This window comes from Tupaia chinensis, unplaced genomic scaffold (assembly GCF_000334495.1).
Source record: "Tupaia chinensis unplaced genomic scaffold, TupChi_1.0 Scaffold000119_1, whole genome shotgun sequence".
In the NCBI taxonomy this organism is placed as follows: domain Eukaryota; kingdom Metazoa; phylum Chordata; class Mammalia; order Scandentia; family Tupaiidae; genus Tupaia; species Tupaia belangeri.
This window is the reverse complement of record NW_006159585.1, coordinates 2925541-2948008: the sequence shown is the minus strand read 5'-3', so window position 1 is coordinate 2948008 and position 22468 is coordinate 2925541. Positions and strand designations below refer to the sequence as shown.

Here is a 22468-nt window from a genome sequence, read left to right as displayed (position 1 = left end):
ATTTTGCTGAACTTTTAGGTTCAAGGGGAGAGGTAACATCAGAACTCATGCAACTTCTTTTCCACTTGGAGAAGAGCTTTCATAGTCTTCTTTTTTCAAAATTCTGCTTTCGACTTTGTTACATTAAAAACTTACTTCAGCTCAAAATCAGCTCATCTGGGTGTTTTGTTGAATAAGCACCTTTCAAAGTACTACTAATATAGCATTCATTAAAATATCATGCAATTGTCTGATTATGTATTCCCCTAATATTACTAGTTCTATGTAGGTGGAAACCACCTCTGTCTTTTGTAACAATGTAGATTATGTGTCTATCAGATATCGAATATGTATTATTTTATTATTGATAAATGTATTGATCAATACATATGCACGTGTATGTGTATTTATACATAAATGATTTAGATCAGTGATTATTCAGACATAATTTAACTTCTTGTTCAGGAGAAAGCATCCAGTAATTATGTTGCAAGGTACTTCTCTGTATATACATGCATACATGCACACTAACAACACACACATACACAATTGATATATAGGTAAATCTTTGAGAAACATCTTATAAATAGATATTTGAGCCTTCTTATATTCATTGTCTGTTTTTAAAAATGTGGGCCAATAATTAATGTTTTATAGATGTATACTAGCTCAATTATAGAAAAATATCTTTACTATAATGATCAAATTTCACAGAGTTCACATTTTGAAGTGAACTATGTATGAAATATTTATAGCAAGATATTTTGAAATCACCTATTGAAAATGTAATAATAATTTTTATATTTTTCTCAGTTACCTATTTTTATGATTTTAAGTTATTCTAACTTCTTATTTACAGCTTAAATATTAAAACATATGTTTATTGTACAAAGAAATAAAATACATTACTTTGGGAAAATTATTCCAAACAACTTGCAATTTTTAAATTGATTTCAAACTGTCTTTTTGATGATTATTGCAAACATATTGTGCCAAACCCTCTATGATTTACTTGTTGGGAATACAGCATTCCCACATGGGTAAATATAAATAACAGAAGTGATTTAGTTTTAATACAGTTTCATGGTTAATTTGAAACAATAATGAACAAAAATCATGGCATAATGTTCCTTGAGTTTGCATTGAGCTTTCTTTTTTAAAAAATGAAAAAGTCACATGGGCCACTTTTCTTGATTTGCATACAACTCCAGTGTATTGAGTAGTATGTACTAGTCAGCTTATAAATAAGATTAAGTCACTGGTCAGTCATAACACAGTATGCAGAGATGGATTTCAAGTTTTAATAAAGGGTTTTGGTGATCCCTTGTAAAATTTTACAGATAAAAAGAGAGTGAGGAAGATAACCTTAAGAAAAGCAATGGTCCCTAATTACACGCTAGTATCTTGATCTGAATTTTAGGGTGGTAGATGGCTCCAAGAATGTAGACTCATTGTACTTTTTAGTGGGCAGTCGTTACCATTTCTGCCTGATAAATCTCTGTGTACGTTTGGCTTCTTGCTTGGGAAGGTAAATGAGCTCACTTCAGGGTTGGGTCTATAGACAGATGATTGAAATTCAGGGAGGTGTTTATATGCATTCAAGAGCATATTTCTGGCAGTGCATTTCTGCATGCGTGGCCTCAAAGGAAGTAAGTGAATAGAAACATAAAGAAAGATTGTTTATGGGGAGGTAATGAAAGGGATTAGTTTCTATGGAGGCAAGGCAGGTGACCTAGATTCCCCACACTAAAATGTATACTGTGATGGACACTTTTTAAAAGAGAAGGAAAAAAAAAGAACTTGTATAGAGGGCCTGGCTTTAGTGTCCAACCAATTCGCATCAAGACTCTTTGAAGGGGTTTTCTGATCCCAAGAGAAACCTTTATTTGAAATACGTTTCATGTACTGGGCTTATTCAGGGCTCAGATAATCACACAGAGCAGTTCTCTATGTGCTCCTGGCCTCAGCAGGCTGTTCTTTGGGCCTTTGAGTTTAAATAAACAAACATAAAATCTAAGACTCACTTGTGATCCTTGAGTCATAGAGATCTTTTCAGAGTAACTGTTCTTATTTTCTTACAAAGTCAAAAAACAACTCCAAGCATCTTCACAAATATTGCAAGTAATTCCACAAGATTTCTCTTTTGTGAGAGGAAGATCAGTGAACATACAAAGGGCAGTAGAATAGAAAATAGAAAAATTGTACGGTTGGCCATATGCTGAATGGATTTAGAATGGCTCAGAGTTTGATGATGCAGGAGCAAGGTTTCATTTAGCTTTGCATCCCAGGGCCTAGGCACCAAAACCTCCAAAAGATAAAAAAAAATATTAAATTGTTGAGAAAGTAATGACACTTTTTTCTGTTTTTCTAAGCAAAAATTAATCATGACTTTCCCAACAATACAATAGAAGTGGGTAATCAACTGTAGCATAACAAGTCCTTTTATGACTTCCTAATCTCTTCCACAAGATTACTGATTTTTTCACATTCTCATCAACATTTGCTTATTTCTTCTTCTTTTTTTTTTAATATTAACTGTCCTCTTGGGTGTGAAGTAATAGCTTAATGTAGCTTTAATTTGCATTTCCCTGATTGGTGATGTTGTACATCTTATTTTTTTATTGAGCATGTTAATTTAGTTTCTTTGCTTTTTTTTTATCAGTTTGTTTTTGTTGTTATTGTTGGGCTGTAAGAGTGCATGTGTGTGTGTGATTGTGTGTACACTATATATATATGATATATATATATATATCATGTATGATATATATATGATATATGATATATATCATATATGATATATGATATATATATATATGTATACACATAATATTGTGAATAGTCACTCTATAGAAGATACATAATTTGAAAATATTTTTTCCATTCTTTGAGTTGCCTTTTCATTCTATGGATTATGTCTTTTGAAACACAGAAACTTAATTTTTTGGTGTTGTTCAAGTTAGTTATTTTTACTTCTCGCCTGTGCTTTTGGCATCGTATCTAAGACATTGCTGCCAAATTTAATATAATGACTTAATATAATGATTTTTCTTATGTTTTGGTCTAACAGTTTAGAAGTTTTGTTCTTACATTTGTATCATTGATTCATTTTGAGTTAATTTTTTGTGTATGGTATGAGGTGAGAGTTCAGTTTTATTCTTTTGCATGTCAATATCCAGCTTTCTCAGCTCCAGCTGTTGAAAAATACTTTCCTTTCTGTGCTGTCTAGTTTTGGCACCTTCATTGAAAATCATTTGACTATATACGCAAAGGTTTATTTTCAACCTTTTTACTTTAGTCCATTGACATGTATGTCTGTTTTGTATTAAGTTCCACTGTGTTTTGATGATAAAAAGTTTGGAAGCTATTTGTTTTAGTAGTTTATTTCTCCCATGAGAAAGAATATGTGTGGGGGGACCAGCAGTTTGCATAATGCTTATGTCGCTGGACTCCCACGTAGTAGACTGCGGTTTGCGTCCCAGACCCGGTGGCTTAAAACTCACGCCGGTCGCGTGTACGTGTGTGGCCAAGATCCTGAGAGGAGAATGGAGGAGAAGGGATTGTGGTGTGGCCATCCTCCCTGGGGGGTGATTTCTCATTTTCTGTCTCTCTGTCTCTGTCTGGCAACTGCATGCGCCCTATAGCAAAAACCTCTCCAAAAAAAAAAAAAAAAAAAAGGGGGGGGGTACCCCTAACAGGGTCTTGACATGCAATTTAACCCCAGTTTTAGCTAGTTCCAGATCATGGGCATGCGTGTGCCTAGTGCACTCAGGGACATCTCCACATGTAAACCAGGAAATTTCCCATGTGAGTCAGTCTCTCAGCGTTTTGTGTTCTACTGCTGTGCCACTATTCATTTGACCCTGAACACGTTCTGAAATCAAGAACTGTGACACCTCAGACTCCGTTCTTTGTCAATTTTGTTTTAGCTGTTGCAGTTCTTTAAGATCTCATATGAATTTTGAAATTGATTTTTAAAATTCTACATAAAACTCTGTTAGGATTTTGGTAGGCATTGAATTAAATCTGTAGATTACTTTGGGTGAAATTAACATTTTAACAACATCAAGTCTTCCAATCCATAAACACAGAGTATTTTTTTATTTGTGACTTCTTTAATTTCTCTGAACAACACTTTAAACTTTCAAAATACAAATCTTCACAATTTTTATTTATTATTAAGTATTTTTGTTCTTTTGGATACTGTTGTAAATGGAATCAATTTCTTAATAATTTTCAGTTTATTCAGTGTTAGCATATAGAATAAAAGCTGACTTTTGCTTCTTGATTTTATATCTTCCAACTTTGCTGAATTTACTTAGTTTTATTTTGTCTTTGCAGAATCTTTAGAATTACCTAGATACAAGACAATAGTGGGACCAGCAGATGGCATGGTGGCTAAGGTGCTAAACTCCCACATAACCGACAGTGGTTGAGTACCAGACCTGACAATTTGCTTTCTGACTCCCCCCACCTCTATCTCTTTCTCATGAACACATGTGCCTTATACCAAATTAAAGTAATAATAATAATTATAAATAAAATTAAACAAATACTTTTTAAAAAAATAAGTGATTTGTTTTTAATAAAAAGCCTATATTGGGTGTGGATAGAAATAATTTTTCTCTTTTTTTAACTCGAATGCTTTTATTTCTCTTTCTTGTCTAATGGCTTTATCCAGGACTTCTAATATTATGTTAAGTCAAAGTGTTTAAAGTAAGCATCCTTCTTTTGTTTCTGATTTTCTCAGAAAGGCCTTCAGTCTTTTCCCATTATGATGTTAAGATAACATTTTGTGATGCACATTTAGGAAAGAGATGATGCTTCTGTTCCATGAGTTGTTTCTAGGTAACATCTCTAGAGCATCTCAGATTATCAATTATCCTGATGAGGAAGAAATCTACCTTCCTTCACTTTAAGCAGAACTCATTTTCTTGTATGTTCCTGAGTTACATCCCTGTAATTTTTATGTTTACTTGGCAAGTACATCTAATTGTCCAACTTAGTAACTTACTTAGAAATTACTTTTTAGTATAAAATCTAAAAATTTAATCATCCTTTTTCTGTTTAATATATTTAAATATGAACTTTATCTTTTCTTTTTCAGAAGACGCTTATAAGACCCAGGTTCGAATTGACAATGAGCCAGCTTATTTGGATATCCTGGACACTGCTGGTCAGGTAGGTGATTTTTCCTATCTAATCTATGAGACCATTTTGTATTTTAACCTCAAGTACAAATTCCATAAAATACGAATTGAATTTATTCAAACAGAAGAATAAAGCTACATTAGCAATTATGATAAAAAATAATTTCGAATAATTTAATAAAAAATAATTTATAAATATTACTACCATAACATTTAAAATGATCTGTCTTCTAAATATAAAAGCATATGTGTAATATTTCTAATAAAATTATAAAATTAAAAAATACTATTCATCCTCAGGTATGCATAAAACTTTGTTATAGATCCTAATATAAGATTTTCATTGGAAAAGTTTTGGTGAATATGGAAAATGGAGTGTCTGTTGAGTAAAATATTCATAGAACCAAGGCTTAATGAAATAGCTACCATAACTAATATTTAGCATAAGGTAATACTTTAGTTTGCAAACATGCAGGGAAGAAAGAGGAGGAAGAAGAGGGAGAAAAAGAGGAGGCAGCTTCTACTTCTTGGTAGCCATTGTTTGAGGAGAAACTGAAGGAAATAATTTCTGTGATGTAATGGTTGGTAGCCATTACTTTGAGGAGGAAGTGGAGGAAATTATGTGATGTAAAGATAAAGATAGAAAGATAAAGGTAATATTAAAATAATGTATAAATGTATAAGAAGAAAATGAGAAGAAATATACCAGAGTTAAAATATCTCAAATTCTTATACTATTTAGCAGGATAGATATTTTACTTAACATCATACATTTTACATAATCATGTTAAAAATATAAATATTTATTAAATGACAGGAACAAGTTATATCAGGGCATTTTAAATTTATTTTTAAGCTTTCGCCTTTGGACACATAAGCTTACCAGAGAGGGACAGAGAGGAAAACTGAGAAATCAATCCCCCAGGGAGGATGACCACACCACAATCTCTTCTCCTCCACTTTGTTCTCAGGATTTTATGCACATATGTGATTTTTAAGCTGCCAGATTCAGGGATTGAACCATGGTCCGCCATGTGGGTGTCCAGTGCTTTAACCACCAAGCTTTTTAAAAAAACAACAAGCCCTGGCTTTTGACAGAAAGTGGAAGAATATGGAAGATTTACTGCTGAGCGAAGCAAGCCAGGCTATGAAGGGGAGACATTGCATGTCCCCACTTCATATATACAAGTGCTCGCACCTTATGACTGAAACTGATTGACTAAAGGATATACAAACACAGTAAATGGGTGTAAATACCAGATATAGTGTGGGTAGAAGAGTAGGGCCAGAGGAAGGACATTTAGAAGATAAATATGGAGGCAAAGCATTAATGGGACAAAGAAATGTGGTATTATTTGTTGCAGATATTTCATAGTTCAATCAACTGGACTAGGGAGAAATGCTCACATATTGAAATATTCACTTTGTAAGCTAAATAGGGTGATTGAATGTATACAAAAAAGTAACAAAAATAAATAAATAAAAGTTTTTAGAAAAATATAATTAAAAGATAAAAATGAAAACGTTTAACTTTATATCTCAACGTAAATTCTATCAAAAATTCAGAACACTTTTATAAGTGATGATACTAGCCACTTAGTTCATCCCTAAAAAACTGAGGGTTATGGAAATTTAGCCACATCAGTACAGTCTTTTTACACTATTAACTGAAGAAAAAGATGTGACTTTAAAAATTTTCTAAGATTAGGAAACACAAGTCATAAAGAGCCAAATCAGGATTATATGTTAGATGTGTAATGTTTTTCCATGCAAACCTTCACAAAATTACTTTTGTTTTATTAGAATAAGCAAAATTATTGTTGTGTGGAAAAGGACTTTTTGGTCGCGTTTTTGTCAGTATTTTTAAGCTTTTCAAAACACTCTTATAATAAATAGGTGTTACCATTCTTTGGCTGTCAAGAAAGTCGAGCCAAATGTCTTGAGGATCCCAAAAACTATTGCCATGATCTTTGCTCTTGATAAGTCTGCTATTGCTTTGTTTGGACACTTTCACGTTTTGGTAGCAATTTTTCTTATTGTTCTCTCTCTTCATGATTATACCGGTACAGCCATGTGTCAGCTCCTGCTACAATTCTTCAAAGAAATGCTTTAGGATTCGATCACACTTATTTAAAATTTTCATTGAAATTTCTACTTTTGTCCATAGCTGAGGTGGGCACAATTTTGGCATCTATCAAGCAGATAGTTTACTCAGTTTTAATTTTTCAGGCAGAATTGTGTAAGATGAACGAATTAAGATGTTTGTGGTATTGACTACTATTTCTACTCTACCACTCTGTGTTATAGATTCTTCTTAATTAGGGTGCAAACAAGATTAATATTTTCCTCAGAAATTGACATGGATGATCTGTTGAGGTGGACATCATCTTCAATATCATTTCATCTGTTCTTATTGATCGTTATCCATTTGTAAACTCCTGGTTCTTTTGAGACATTGTCCCATAAATTTTTTGTAAAGCATCAAAGATTTCACTATTCTTTTATCCAAGGCTCACTATAAATTTGATGTTTGTTCTTGCTACAATTTTAACAGAATGCATGTTGTTCTGATAGGTACCTTTTATAAACTGATGTCTTATCATTCTCAGTGCCTCAACATATTAATAGATCCTTTCAGACATGTTATAATAAGTTGATATGAATTTATTTTGGTGCAAAAAATTTTGAAGTCCACACATAGTTTTTTTATAATATACATTTTTCATAAACTTTTTTAAGACTATATAACTTAAAAACTAGCAAAGATGAACAAGAAACCAACATGAAAAATAAATTAAAAGACTTTTTAATACAACATAAAGTATGAAATAAAAGAAACAAAGACAAAATAAGTAAAGATAAAGTATAATATAACATATAAACAAAAATCTATAAATCTAAAATTATATATATAATAAACCTCCTCACACTTATAATTTTTCTAGTTCACAACTATCTATGGTGGCTATAAGTGTGAGGTGGTTTGTCATGCATCATTATTGTAAAAATAGTCGACTAATATAGTATGTTAATAGAGCAAAATTTAAATTTGGTATGGATGGAGATGAAAAATATTACCTATTGTGGGTGAAGTGATAAATTATGAGAGATTAAGCTAAGCCTGAGATTTTATGCTCTGGTAATACTGAGAAACTTGTAAACACTCAAAGAAATAAAAGTATCAATTTTGTACACCATTAAATATTTTTCAAAGCTAGTCTCAATTGCATCCAAACATAGTCAGAAATCCATCAGGCTAAACAGATGGTAATATGTTGGCTCTCAAACTATTATTAAGCCCTCTAATGCAGGAGGTGGTCTATACAGTTAATTTAACAGAATTTATGTCCCTGTAGGAGACATTGACATACTTTTAATAATACCACTTTGCTTTCTTTTAATTTTTTAATGTTTGTTGAAATCTACTATCCTCATACCAAAGCCAGAAGGTAGATAGATAAGTTATTGATATCACCATCTAGAATTTGAATAAAATGCAATATAAAGGAGTAAAGCAGCTGTCCCCTCAGAGAACCTTGCAGGCCAAGTCCCAGTGTGTTTTATGTCTGTACTTATAAGGGAGACATGAAACATGTCTCACCCATTGCAAGGCTCATGGTGGACAAACTGCTGTGGTTTAAATGTGACCTGCAAAAATTCCTATGTTAAAATTTGTTGAGTCATTATAATAATGTTAAGGGGCTGGAAACTTAATCTAAGAGAGTACAAGGTAGAGCCTTCAGAGGAGATTAGGATTAGATAACGATAACGCCATCAAGGTGGGCCCCCTGATTGAACCCTGGTGACTTAATAAAACAGAAGGAATGAGACCAGAGAAGAAACAGACATAGAGATACAAACTCACTCTTGATGCCTTCCCACGCGATGTCTTGCTGCCTCCAAACTCTGCAGAGACCCCACAAACAATACCCTCACCAGATGAAGCCCTTTGATCTTGGACCTCCAAAAATCATGAGCCAAATAAATACTCTTTATGAGTTATTCAGTTTATGGTATTTAGTTACTAAACTAGAGAACAAAATAAAAAATACCTCCATACCAAAAGACAGGTTAACAAGGGGAAACAAAAAAAGAAGAAAAGAAATTTATTTAACTAAAGTTTTAAATGACATGGAAGATTTCCAAAATGAGGACCCAAAGACCCAAAGAAGTCCTTGTGTATTTATGCTTATGTCTGATGAAGACTGAGCAGTCATGTCGAGGTAAGATTGAATAAAAAGTGGGTATAACCTAAGGGTAATAAACTGAGGAAAGATATAGGATAGTTTTATTCTGATTTTTTATTTTTAAATCAATTCCCAAAGGATATGTGAACTTTTCAGAGAAAGACAGAGAAAGAGAGAGAGAAAAAGAATACCTTAATGGAGCCCGTTCACACTCCAACACTCCCTCCTCTATTTCTCCATCTGTTCAGGATTTGAAGCACTCACACACACTTGCCTGGCATGTCCCTCAGGTTTCCAGGGCCAGAATAGATCTATAGTCAGCTGTGTAATCAACCAGACAATGGGGCCATCTCTGCTTAGATTCTTTTTAATCACTAGAAAATGGGGCCATCCCAGTTTAGATTCTTTTCGGCCTCTTTGTGAAAGATTTCTTCTACATGTAGAGCCAGACATCTACCACATGTAGGTATTCAAAACCAAGGAAATGGAAGAGGTCAGCAAAATCTTCCTGCTTCTGTGGTTTTCTCAGTTTTTCAAATGCTATAATTGGGGATAGGACATCTGCACTTTATCATGCTGTATACATAGCCTTGCTGTGTCACAATATTGTCATGGAATAAAAGCTGAGCATCATAAAATTTCAGCTTAGAATTGGCTTTTATCATAGGCATTCTTCCAGTGTCTCAATTATTTGTCCAATGCTCAGTTCTCCAACCTAAAGCTTATGAGATCTATATGTGCTCTCTTCCATTGATGAGGCATTCTGTTTTTGAATGAAGTCAAGCACATTCTTTAGAATGCTTTAATTATTTGATTAATTTTTCTTTCAATGCTTTATAAATTTCTTATCTACAGTTTTTATCTGTTGGTCCCAGATCTGTTACTTGAAAAAAATTGTATTACTTGAGTCATTCCATGGCATGGTAGTTAAGGTGGCTGGATCCCACATGGCTTACTATGCACTTGAAGTCCTAGACCCAGCAGCTTAAAACATGCCAATCATCTGTGCCCAGAAATCCTGAAAGGAGGGATAAATGGAGAAATTGCAATTGATCATTCCCCATGAGGATGCTTTTTCACTTCTCTCTCTCCCTCCCTCTCTCTCTCTTTCTCTGTCTCTTTCTCTCTCCCTCTCTCCAATAAGCACACAGACTCTCTAGCAAACTATTTTTATTTTTTATTTATGTTTTTAAAATATAATTATTTACTTAATTTTATTTATTCATTCATTTATATTAATTTGACCAGAAAGAGACAGAGAGAGAGAAAGAGTGAAAAACAAGCTGCCAGGTCCGGGATTTGAACCGTGGTGAGCCATGTGGGAGTATCCAGCACCTTAACCACCACGCCACCTGCTGGTCCCTCTAGCAAACTATTTTTAAAATTTTATTATAATTTTATTAATGGAAAATTTAAAGATCATAGAGTTTAAGGAAGGGATTTCTCTAAATCAGTGCAGCAAGTTCTTGAACTAGCTGTGACTAAGTCCATCCACACTCAGCTCAATATCTTTCTTATTTTACTTCTCCTGTAAAATTTATTAGTGTGTGGGTTTCCCCTAGGCAAAAAACAAATGCAGAACAGAATAATTATTTTCTCTTAAAATACTTGATTTTTGAATAGTGGAGGTGCCCTTACTTAAAAGTTGCAGCAAATTGTGATAACGACTATTAAAAGTCTGATAATGAATTGCCTCTGATCCCTAAAATATCTAAATCAAAAATGAAAAAAATATATGTATATATGTATACAATTATAAATGTTTTTAAGTTAAACTATTAATAAAATATACATAGTAAGTGCAGTAGTTCAATTTAATTATACATATGTGAAACAATATTCATCCTTATCAAAAATAATGCTAGTAATTATCCTCCAAATATCAGATGCTTTATTTGCTTTTGACATACAAATATATCCAGTCAGTGAAACTTCCTAGGTTTTTAGGCATTGTCCCAAACCTGACTATTGACTGAATTAAGTTACTCTGGAACAATTGGAAACACAGTGGTGATTTGGTATTTGGCTTATTTCCTAACAAACTCTAGGCAAATCAAGTCCCTTACCCAATGTAAACCCAAGTTACTCATATGTGAAATGAGAGAATTAGACTTGACCTCTAAAATATTTTCCAGATTAAAACCCCTGTGAATTTCTGAATTACTACTAGCCTGATTTTCACATAATTCTTCTCTAAAAGCTTTAATTGCCTTTTAGCTATTTTTTATTATTTTTTCTAGTTGTGACTTATCCTGAGAGGAAACTTTAGGGAATGATCTCTTCTTCAGGAATCATCTCCTTCCATAGTGCTTATGGATATTCTAGGGTCCAAGACAATAAAAACTGGGCTAGAATTGTTCCCGAACTAGACATAAAGCTCTGAAATAATCAAAAAGTTCTATTAGAAGTATACTTAGCTTCTTACTAATTGTATCCTAGTGTCAATGCACATACCCTAACTTTTCAGTCAACCTTTATTTCATTTCGGTAGTTTGGATTATCTGATAGATGCTGATTAATTTACTGAGAGTCAGTTCAGGCAACCTCATATAAAAATAAAAAGTCAGGGACTAGCAGACGGCATAATGGTTATGTCCCTGGACTTCCACATTGTCAACAGTGGTTCAAGGCCTGGACCCAGCAACTTGAAACTCAGCTGGTCACATGTGCATGCATGCCCAAAATCCTGAGAGGAGACTGGAGGAGAAGGGACTATGGCGTGGCCAGCTCTCCTGGTGGTGGTGGGGGGTGATTTCTCACTTTCTGTTTCTCTGTCTCTCAGGTGAACCCATGCACCCTATAGCAAAAAAACGTATTTCATTAATTAAAAAAATACAGAAAACAAACACAAAACAACAACAACAAAACTCTCTAAAAAATTAAATTAAAAAATAAAAAGGCATAATAAGGTGTGCTTTTAATCTTCAGTTGGACAAGATATGCTTCAGTTACGTGCTTTGTCAATGGGCACTAAAGAAGTGTAGACATTTATGCGCATTGCTTTCGTGTACCTCTCAAATCATACTATGCAAAACCACCTAGTCCCTTAGAAGGAATACACACTTAAACAAACTTTCCTAACCCTTGAAATAAGGCTTTATTTGAATGGTTTAAACAGCTCATTATTAAAACTGCAAATTGGATGGCTATAAATCCTGATCTAAGGACATTCCTAGCTGGCACCTGCTGTAGAGCAATTAATTGCTTGTTCATTCTGTTTTCTGTTTACTTGCTTTACAATGTCTGTTCATTTGCTTGTTTTCATGGTCTTTTACTCAAATGTTCTCCACTTTGGATAACTTAATTCATCATTCAAACTACAACTCAACTACTTGCCCTCCTCTAATAAAATGATTCTAAAATACACCTCTAAAAATCATCTATGATTTTCATATGCAAACCAAGAAAGAAAACTTCAAGACCAGAAACCAAGTAAAAGTAATTTCTGATAGCCAAAACAAATGTAAAAAAAAAGCTATAAAATGAAGTTTATATATTATATACGAATTATTTCACAACTAGGAGGACGAACAAAGTCTTATTCTATTTGACATTGATGTCACATGTGTTAAAAACCATCAACAAAGCCTCTATATTCCTGCTTGGTTTCTATAAAAAAAAAAACTGTGACTTCGTTTTTGTTTTTTTTTTCTCTTTCTTTCTTGCTAGATTATCGTCAATCATAGCAGCTAGAGTCAAACACAAGCATCCTACCTTTTAAACTGCGTTAGTGCCGGCAAACTTTGGAATGTAACTGACACAAATTCTCTACTTCCTTCACTTTTATATTTCTATGTCACTCTCCTGTTCCTATACACATCACTTTCCTTTTCTGGAACTTAAATACTGTGTACCACTAGGCTACCTGGAGTTGGCTGGAAATCCTGGACAACTGCTCAATTTGAGCCATGTTAAGATTTGCCCAATTAAATTTCACTCAATTCAGACCACTGGATTTTTCTTTTTACAAATATAATATGCTAGTTATATACTGTCGTTAGTTTAAAATTTTAATAGTAAAATAAACTGACAATTTATAACTAATGAACAAGAGGAAATTATTTTAAAATACAAGATGAGGAACCAGCAGGTAGTATAGTGGTTAAGGCACTGTACTCCCACATGGCTGACCATGGTTCAAGTCTTGGCCCAGGTGGCTTGAAAATCACACCAGGCACATGTGTATGCATGCTCAAAATCCTGAGAAGAAATTGTGGCATGGCTATCCCCCGCCTCCCAGAGGTAGTGATTTCTTACTTCCTCTTTCTCTGTCTCTGTTATCACTCTGTCCCTGGTGGGTATATACATACTATGACAAAAAATCTTTAAAAATAATTCCAGATGAAACACACAAAAAACTTTTAGGAATGTATAAGTCTGGGACCATTTGTTGTAAAAAAAAAAAAAAAAAGGCATTTCTAGTTAAGTACATTAATGATGGTCATAAATAACATTTGAACTATCAAGAAATTATAGTTTGAATTTTCCACTAAAGAAGGAGAAAAATGTACAATCTTAAAATCTTTTACAAGATGACCAGTTACAAAGTATGTTTTAATTATAAAATTTTCTATTGATTCAGTGGGAAAAAAAAAAAAAAAAAACTAGCTCAACCATGAACCGAAAAGGATGTATAATAGATTTAGAGAATAATCACAGTGTTCTTAGCAACTTGGTATATTTGAAAGGCAACTATGTGAACTTAGGTGTTTGCACATAATTGTGTTGGTGTGTATATCTCACATTCTCTATGATTAATAGGGCATTCATAGCTGACTTAATTATTCCGTAGTGATACTAAATAAATAAAATCACTGTGGGCCTTGGCCTTGAAGTGCTTACATTTTCACTTTTATACAGGTTAAGATTAATTTATATTTAAAACTTGAGGAAGAAAATGTCAAATTCTGTTACCATAATTTTAATTAAAACACCTTTTCAGCATTTTCCAACAAATAGTGAATATCTTTATCAAACCATGCTTTAAGTACCTAATTATTTGCTGGTGTGATATGTGTAGGCCACTAAATTTATATTTATATTTTATATTCCTAGCTTAAGCTTGGCAATTTCAAGAATAAACCTTTAAGAAATGGACTTTTACTTGGCATAAAAATACTACATAAAATGACTAGTAAGACTCTCTATACTTTTGATAAAATAGCTGAAAACCAGAATGTCATTCAATGACCTTATCATTTATTTCTCAGCATACTGGTTGCTTTTAATTCAAGGCATTTCCTTCAGCATTTAAATTTTGTGGTGTACAATGTCAGAATTTTGCATTCTATAATTACTGCTGGGCCACTGTGCTAACAGAAATTACACTAAGAATAATCCTAGCAGATACTCTACTGTCAATTTATAAATGTTTCTAATTAATAGTCAGGTAATTGAGTAAAATTATGAATTTCGAGGATCAGAAAACGCTCTAGAGGTCACATATTTTAGTTCCCTCTGTTTACAAATACATTGGGGCTCAAAAAAGATAAATGCCTTAACCAAGGTCACAAGGCTTCAAAATGACAAAGCTGGAGTGATCCCGGTCAATGCCCATGAGTCATTCCTAAAATCTGACAGTGATGTGTCTACATGACCTCTTTGGAAAGCCATCTCTGAAAGTGAACAGTAATGGACTACATATAAGTGGTGCTTGATTTTTTTTTCTTTTTTGATTATTTTCCTTATTTTATTTTTCATTTAGTTACTGTACATCTTTACAGGATATAAAATGAATGTTCCCAGCATGAACACACTGCATACTGGTCCAGTCAAAAATCCTACCATATACATTATCATCAATAGATAATTTTCCATTTTTGTATTCATTTACTGTTTTTCCTTTTTTTGTTGCCCTTGATTCTATCCCTCTGCCTCCCCTCCTTTTTTTTTAAATTTAGTTTACATTCATTCACTGTACATCATTACAGAATACCAAATGAGATTTTTCCATCTAGAATACATTGTATATCGCCTCAATCAAGGATATTTCCATTTTTGTTATCATTAACAGATAACTCTCCATTTCTTGTTTCTTAAATATTTTACCCTTCCCTCTCCCCCTTAATTCCTTTCCTCTCACCCTCTGTTGTTTCACACCCTCCTCCCACACTGTCTCTGGTAACTATAGTTGCTTTTCATGCATTTTTTTCACATTTATTGATTTATAAAAGTGCTTGATATTTTTATATCACTTTTTTTGACAATAGTGATGATATTTTGTTAAAAGAGACTTAACTAGAAACCAGTAAGAATAATAGCAAGTCCAATTGATCAAAAACTGAATAAAATCACCAAAGTAAAATCACCAAAGAATATGAAGAAAACAAAGCGCGCGCACACACACACACACACACACACACACACACACACACAGCTGACATCAGTTCAATGGTTTGTTTACTACTATCCTTTTGTCTTCCTTTATATCCATTATAATATTTTGCACAAAGGATTTCATCCTCACTAATTCTAAATATTGAGAGTATTTGTCTGCAGCTTTTTCTTGAGTTGCATTGTTCATATATTGATCAAGTGGGAAATGATTTAATAGATCATATGAATAAATAACAATGATACATCCTACTTGGCCTCTAAGTGAATGATCAAATTAGCAACAGCAGTTGGTTTAGCACATACAACTTGCTGTAACTATGAAACAGTTATATCATGAAGGAACAACATAATTAAGAATAAGTACTCAATAATAAGTTATTGAAACATAACTTTCATATGACCTGGTCTTTTTTTTTTTCCACATCTGACATGAATAGTATATGTGACATTAGACAAAATATTTGCTCTCTATGATCCATTTCCTACCAAATTTTAAATTAAAGATCTGAAATTAAATGTTACTTAAAGAATTCTGTGCTGTAAAATTTTATTCTTAAAACTGATAACAGCAAACTATTCTGTATTATATAGTGAGTGTGGTTTCTGAAGAGTACTTGTACCTATGGCAAATTCAAACATGTTTGAAAAATGTTTCCTGCCTTTAATATATTTGCAAATTAATAGCAGAAGCAGATGGACTTCTTGGTTAAAATATTATTGATATGTCATGAAAGTGGCTCTCAGTTAAGTTTTAAGAATAAAAATTGACCATTTTTACTCAGGCAAAATGATAAACAAAATAGGACAAATCAGGAAGGTTTCGCTTCACAAACTAATGTCACTGAGGAAGTATATTTATATATACAACCTCCAGTATCCTATTCTGTCAAAAGAAAAACATGTCCTCATGGATAAACACAAACATAAACTAAAATGAAAGGGCTGGAGAAAATATTCCAAGTAGATGCAATTTTTTTTTTAAAGGCTAGACTTGCAATATCAGACAAAATAGATTTTCAGACAAAAACTCTAAGAGACAAAGAAGGACACTATATAGTACTAAAAGGGCTAATTCATTCAGATGATATAACACTTAAAAATATCTACACACTCAACACTGGAGCACCAAAATGAGTGAAAAATAGACTGCTTCATCTAAAAAGACAAATACGCTGCAACACAATATTTTCTGGAGATCTCAACACTCCACTGTATCCTCTGGAGCGATCATCTAGACAAAAAATAAGCAAAGAGATACGTGATCTAAATGATAGCATAAATTGAATGAATTTGACAGATATCTATAGAACTTTTCACCCAACGACCACAAGATATACATTTTTCTCACTCCTATGTGGAACATTTTTAAAGATTGGCATCATGAGACAGCACAAAACAAGCTTTTACAAATTCAAATGGATGGAAACTATATCTAGCATCTTCTCTGACTATGATGGAATTTAACTTGAAATTAACTTCAGGAAAAAAAACCTCAAAAATACACATAAACATGGAAATTAAACACCTATTCCTGAATGACTTCACAACCACTGAAGAAATTAAGACTGAAATAAAAAGATTCGTTGGGACAGGTGATTACAAGAACACAAGTTTTCATAAACAATGGGATACAACAAATTAGTCATAAAAGGGAAATTAGTAGCAATTAGTGCTCACAAGAAGAAAATGGAAAGATGTCAAATAGACAACCTAACAACACACTTCAGCGAACTAAAAACAACAACAACAACCACAAAAGACCCCAACAAATGCCAGGAGGAAAAAATATACATAATAAAGATTTGAGTAGAAATAAATGAAATAGATAATAAAAGAACTATACCAAAAAAATGAAACCAAAAACTGGTTCTTTTAGAAGACAAAATTGACATACTGCTAGGTAGACTAATTAAGAACAGAGAAAACAACCAGATAAATCTAATCATCAATGAAACAGGCAATATTACAAAAAGCATAAAGAAAAGATCATCAGAGAATACTACAAATATCTACAAGCCAACATACAAGACAACCTGGATGAGATGGAAAAACTTCTCTCACATGTAATCTACCAAGATTGAATCAGGAAGACACAGAGAGCTGGGACAGTCCAATAACAAGCAATGAGATTTAATCAGTAATAGTCTCCGAATGGAGAAAAGACCAGGTCCAGATAGCTTCACATGTGAATTCTACAAAACCATCTAAGAAGAGTTAACCCCCATTCTACTCAAACTATTTCTAAAGATCCGAAAGGAAGGAACCCTTCCACATTTAGTCTATGAAAGCCTAAAATAATAAAAAGGAATAAAATATAAGGAATATTTTATAATATAAAGGAAACTACAAACCAATATCTCTGATCAATACAGATGCAAAAATGCTCAGCAAGATACTAGCAAATCATGTGACCAGCAGTTAGCTTAATGGCTATGTCGCTGGACTCCCATGTAGTTGACCGTGGTTCGCGTCCCAGACCCGGAGCCTTAAAACTCACGTCGGGTGCATGTGCGTGCATGCCCAAGATCCCGAGAGGAGAATGGAGGAGAAGGGATTGCAGCGTGGCCATCCCCCTTGGGGGGGAGTGATTTCTCACTTTCTGTCTCTCTGTCTCTCTCTGTCTGGTGACCACACGCACTCTATCACACACACAAAAAAAAAAGCTCTCCAAAAAAAAATGATACTAGCAAATCATATTAAACAACATATTAAAAATATTATGAACCACAATCTCAGACTGACTTTATTCCAGGGATGTAAGAGTTGTTCAACATATGTGAAATCATAAATATAATGCATCATATCAGAAGAAAAGAAGATAAAAACCATGAGAATATAAAAACCATATAATCATATCAATTGATTCAGAAAAGCATTTGATAAATTACAACATTCCTTCATGATTAATACTCAGCAAAATGCACACAGAAGGGGCATTTCTCAACAGTAAAAACCATATATGAAAAAGCAAAGTTAACATCATACTGAATAGTATAAGAAACCAAAATTGGAACAAGCCAAGACTTCTGACTTTCTCCACTCCTTTTCAGTACAGTACTAGAAATCCTAACTAATGTGTCAGAGAATAAAATAAAGAGCATTCAAATACGGTAAGAAGAAGTGAAATTACCTCTCTTTTTGTAGAACACATGAGTATATACATAGAAACCTTAAAAGAATCCACAGAAATATTCTGCAAGTGATAAATGAATATAGGAAAGTGGAAGGATATAAAATCAACATACAAAAATCTATAGCATTTCCATACAACAATAGTGAACAGACTGAGGATGAATTGAAGAAGGTAATTTCATTTGCATTAGTCAAAAAAGGAAATAAGATACCTAGGAGTAAACCAAACCAAAGAAATCAAAGACCTGTACAAGGGGAAAAAATAGTAAACAAACAAGAAATTAAAAATAATATAGATTGAAAGAATTGATCAATCAAAATGTCAATTCTACCCAAAATAATGTATAAATTTAATGCAGTCCTAATCAAATTATTAAAGATGTTCTTTACAGATTTAGAAAAAACAATCATAGAATTTCCTGTATTGCCAAAACAATACTGTGCAAGAGTGGAGTAGGAGGCATTTCATTCCCTGACCTCAACATATATTACAAAACTGTGATAATCAAAACAGCATAGTGTTGGCACAAAACCAGGCACATAGACCAATGGAACAGAATAGAGAACCCAGAAATAAATCCCAAAACATACGACCAACTGATTTTTGACGAATGATGCAAGATAGTCCAGGGTGAAAAAAAAATCTCTTTAACATATGGTGCTGGAAAAAAACGGGTTTCCATCTGCAGAAGGATGAAGCTGGACCTATACCTCTCTCCAATAACTAAATTCAACTCAAAATGGATCAAAAATCTAAACCTAAGACCTTAAACTGTAAAACTACTGGTGGAAAATACAAGGGAACTTGGAGATCTAAAGTAGGCAAAGCCTTCTTAAACAAGACTCCCAAAGCACAGGCAGTAACCCTGAAAATAGACAAATGGGACTATATCAGGTTGAAAGCTTTACAGCAAAAGAAGCAACAATTAGAAGCAAGTGACAACTCTTGGAATGAGAGAATATATTTACAAATTACATCTCAGGTAAGGGACTGATAACCAGAATATACAGGGAACTCAAGCATCTTACCTGGTAATAAACAAACAACCGAACAAACAAACTCAATTAAAATATGGGCAAATGAGCTGAACAGACAACTCTCTAAGGAAGATACATAAACAGCCAAAAGCATATGAAAAATTGCTCAACATCACTTTTACTAAGGAAGATACATGATACCATTCAACCCCAGCTAAAATGGCTAAGATTAAAATGACAAATGATGATGACCAGCAATTGGCGTAATGGCCATGTCGCTGGAATCCAATCTACTTAACTGCAGTTCGAATCTTGGACCCGGTTGCTTAAATTCACACCTGGTGCGTGTGCGTGTGTGCCCAAGATCCCAAGAGGAGAATGGAGGAGAATGGATTGCGGCATGGCCATCTGCCCCCGGGGGGTAATTTCTCACTTTCTGTCTCTCTGTCTCTCTCTGTCTTTCTGGCAAGTGCATGTGCCCTATAGGAAAAAAAAAAAGAAAAGAAAGACAAATGATGATAAATACTGAAGAGACTGTCATGAAAAGGGAACTCTCCTACATTGTTGGTGGGAATGTAATGTAAATTAGTACAGCCATGATGGTGATGATATGGAGATTCCTCAAAACCTCCAAATAGAACTACTCTATGATACAGTAGTTACAATCCCGGGTATCTACCCAAAGGATAGGAATACACTAAGTTGGGGGACCAGCAATTAGTGTAATGGCTATGTCGCTGGGCTCCCATGTAGTCAATCATGGTTTGAGTACAGGGCCCAGTGGCTTAAACTCAGGCTGGGCGCGTGTGCGTGTGTGGCCAAGATCCCAAGAGGAGAATGGAAGAGAAGGGATTGTGGCGTGTCCATCCCCCCTGGGGGGTGATTTCTTGCTTTCTGTCTATCTTTGTCTTCCTGGTGAGCACACGTGCACTATAGCAAAAACCTCTCCAAAATAAAAAAAAAGAATACCCTAAGTTGAAAAAACACTTGCACATTCATACATTTATCTTTATCAAGGCATTATTCACAATTGCTAAGAGATGGAACCATCCCAAATATGCATGAACAGATGAAATGATTCAAAAAGCGTGGAACATATACACTACAAAATAGTACTCAGACATAAAAATCACTGAGACCCTGGCATGTGATAGAAAGTGGATAAATATGGGAGATTTACTGCTGAGCAAAGAAAGCCAGACTATGAGAGAGCGGTATTGTATGGTCCCACTATATATACTGAATGTCTGCACTCTATGGCAGAAACCAAAAGGTTGGAAGATACAAAACTGTGGAGAACCACTATAGATAGATACTGAAGATAGTGTGGTAAGAGGGTAGAAAATGGGAAGGGTAAGAGGGAGGAAATCAAGGGGGAAAAGAAAAAAGCAAAGAATTTAAGAGACACAAAAATGGAAAATTATCTATGGATGATAATGTGTGTAGTAATATCTTTGACTAGACTAATATACAGTGTATTCATGCTGAGAAAATTAACTGTGTGTTTTAATGATATATAGTGATTGAAAGTAAAAAATAATAAAAATGTTTTAAAAATGAATAGCTCTATCATCACTGACATTTGAGGAATAGGGCATTTGATGATAAAACTAATTATGAAAACTTTTCTTTTGATGTCTCTATTTTATTTCATGACTGTAACAATTTTTTAATATATTCTTTTAGGAAGATAGTCACAGTTAAGAGATTCTGGTTGTGTTGGAGCATGGCGTATGTCTGGAAAGCTACAAGGGATTAGCACCAGATTCAGAGGAAAGCAAGTGAAAAACTAGGTTCTTGGGACCAACAGTTAGTGTAATGGCTATGTCGCTGAGCTCCCATGAAGTCGACCATGGTTCGAGTCCCAGTCTCGGTGGCGGCTTAAATTCATGCTGGGCACGTGTGCGTGCATGTCCAAGATTCTGAGAGGAGAATAGAGGAGAAGGGACTGTGGCGTGGCCATCCCCCCTGGAGGGTTATTTCTTGCTTTCTGTCTCTCTGTCTCTCTCTCTCTGCCTTTCTGGTGAGTGCGTGTGCCCTATAGCAAAAACCTCTCCAAAAAAAGAAAACCTAGTTTCTTGAAGCTAATTCAGTCTTAAGGAAGAAGTGTGATGCTTCTTTCTAAATCATATTTATACACTTTACAACCTAGGTCAGTAGGTTAGAAACATATATGATAATAAGGGAGAAAAAATTTAAGACATAAATTTGGTTGGAGTGACCTATAGACCCTGAGTATGGTAGACAAGATATGGTACAAATTCACCTGGGAATTACCAAAGTCCTATGTTTCTCACAAAACCAAAGTTCACAACAAATATTGTTTAACAATCCAACTGGCTATTATTTGGGACCCTAGAACTGTGTGCAGAGGAGTTGAGCAGAGGCAATAACCAGAGGAAATGGGCTTTATGGGTGGAAAAGGGCTGAAGAAAGCAGGAATAGGGAACCAGCAGTTAGCGTAATGGCTATGTCGCTGGACTCCCACGTAGTCGATCGTGGTTCGCGTCCCGGACCCGGTGGCTTAAAACTCAAGCCAGGCGCGTGTGCGTGCGTGCCCAAGATCCCAAGAGGAGAATGGAGGAGAGGGGATTGCGGCGTGACCATCCCCCCTGGGGGTGATTTCTCGCTTTCTGTCTCTAATGTCTCTCTCTGTCTGTCTGGCGAGTGCACGCGCCCTATAGCGAAAACCTCTCCAAAAAAAACAGC

The 22468-nt window shown here is 34.2% G+C and overlaps 1 protein-coding gene across 1 annotated transcript in view; it reads left to right on the top strand.

Moving 5' to 3' along the window:
• The window catches only part of RIT2 (Ras like without CAAX 2), a 408000-nt gene that overhangs the window by 143567 nt on the left and 241965 nt on the right, over positions 1–22468 (top strand). Inside the window, exon 3 of the mRNA XM_014586229.1 lies at positions 5084–5157. Coding sequence (XP_014441715.1) covers positions 5084–5157 — 74 coding nt within the window. The remainder of the gene's footprint in view (positions 1–5083; positions 5158–22468) is intronic.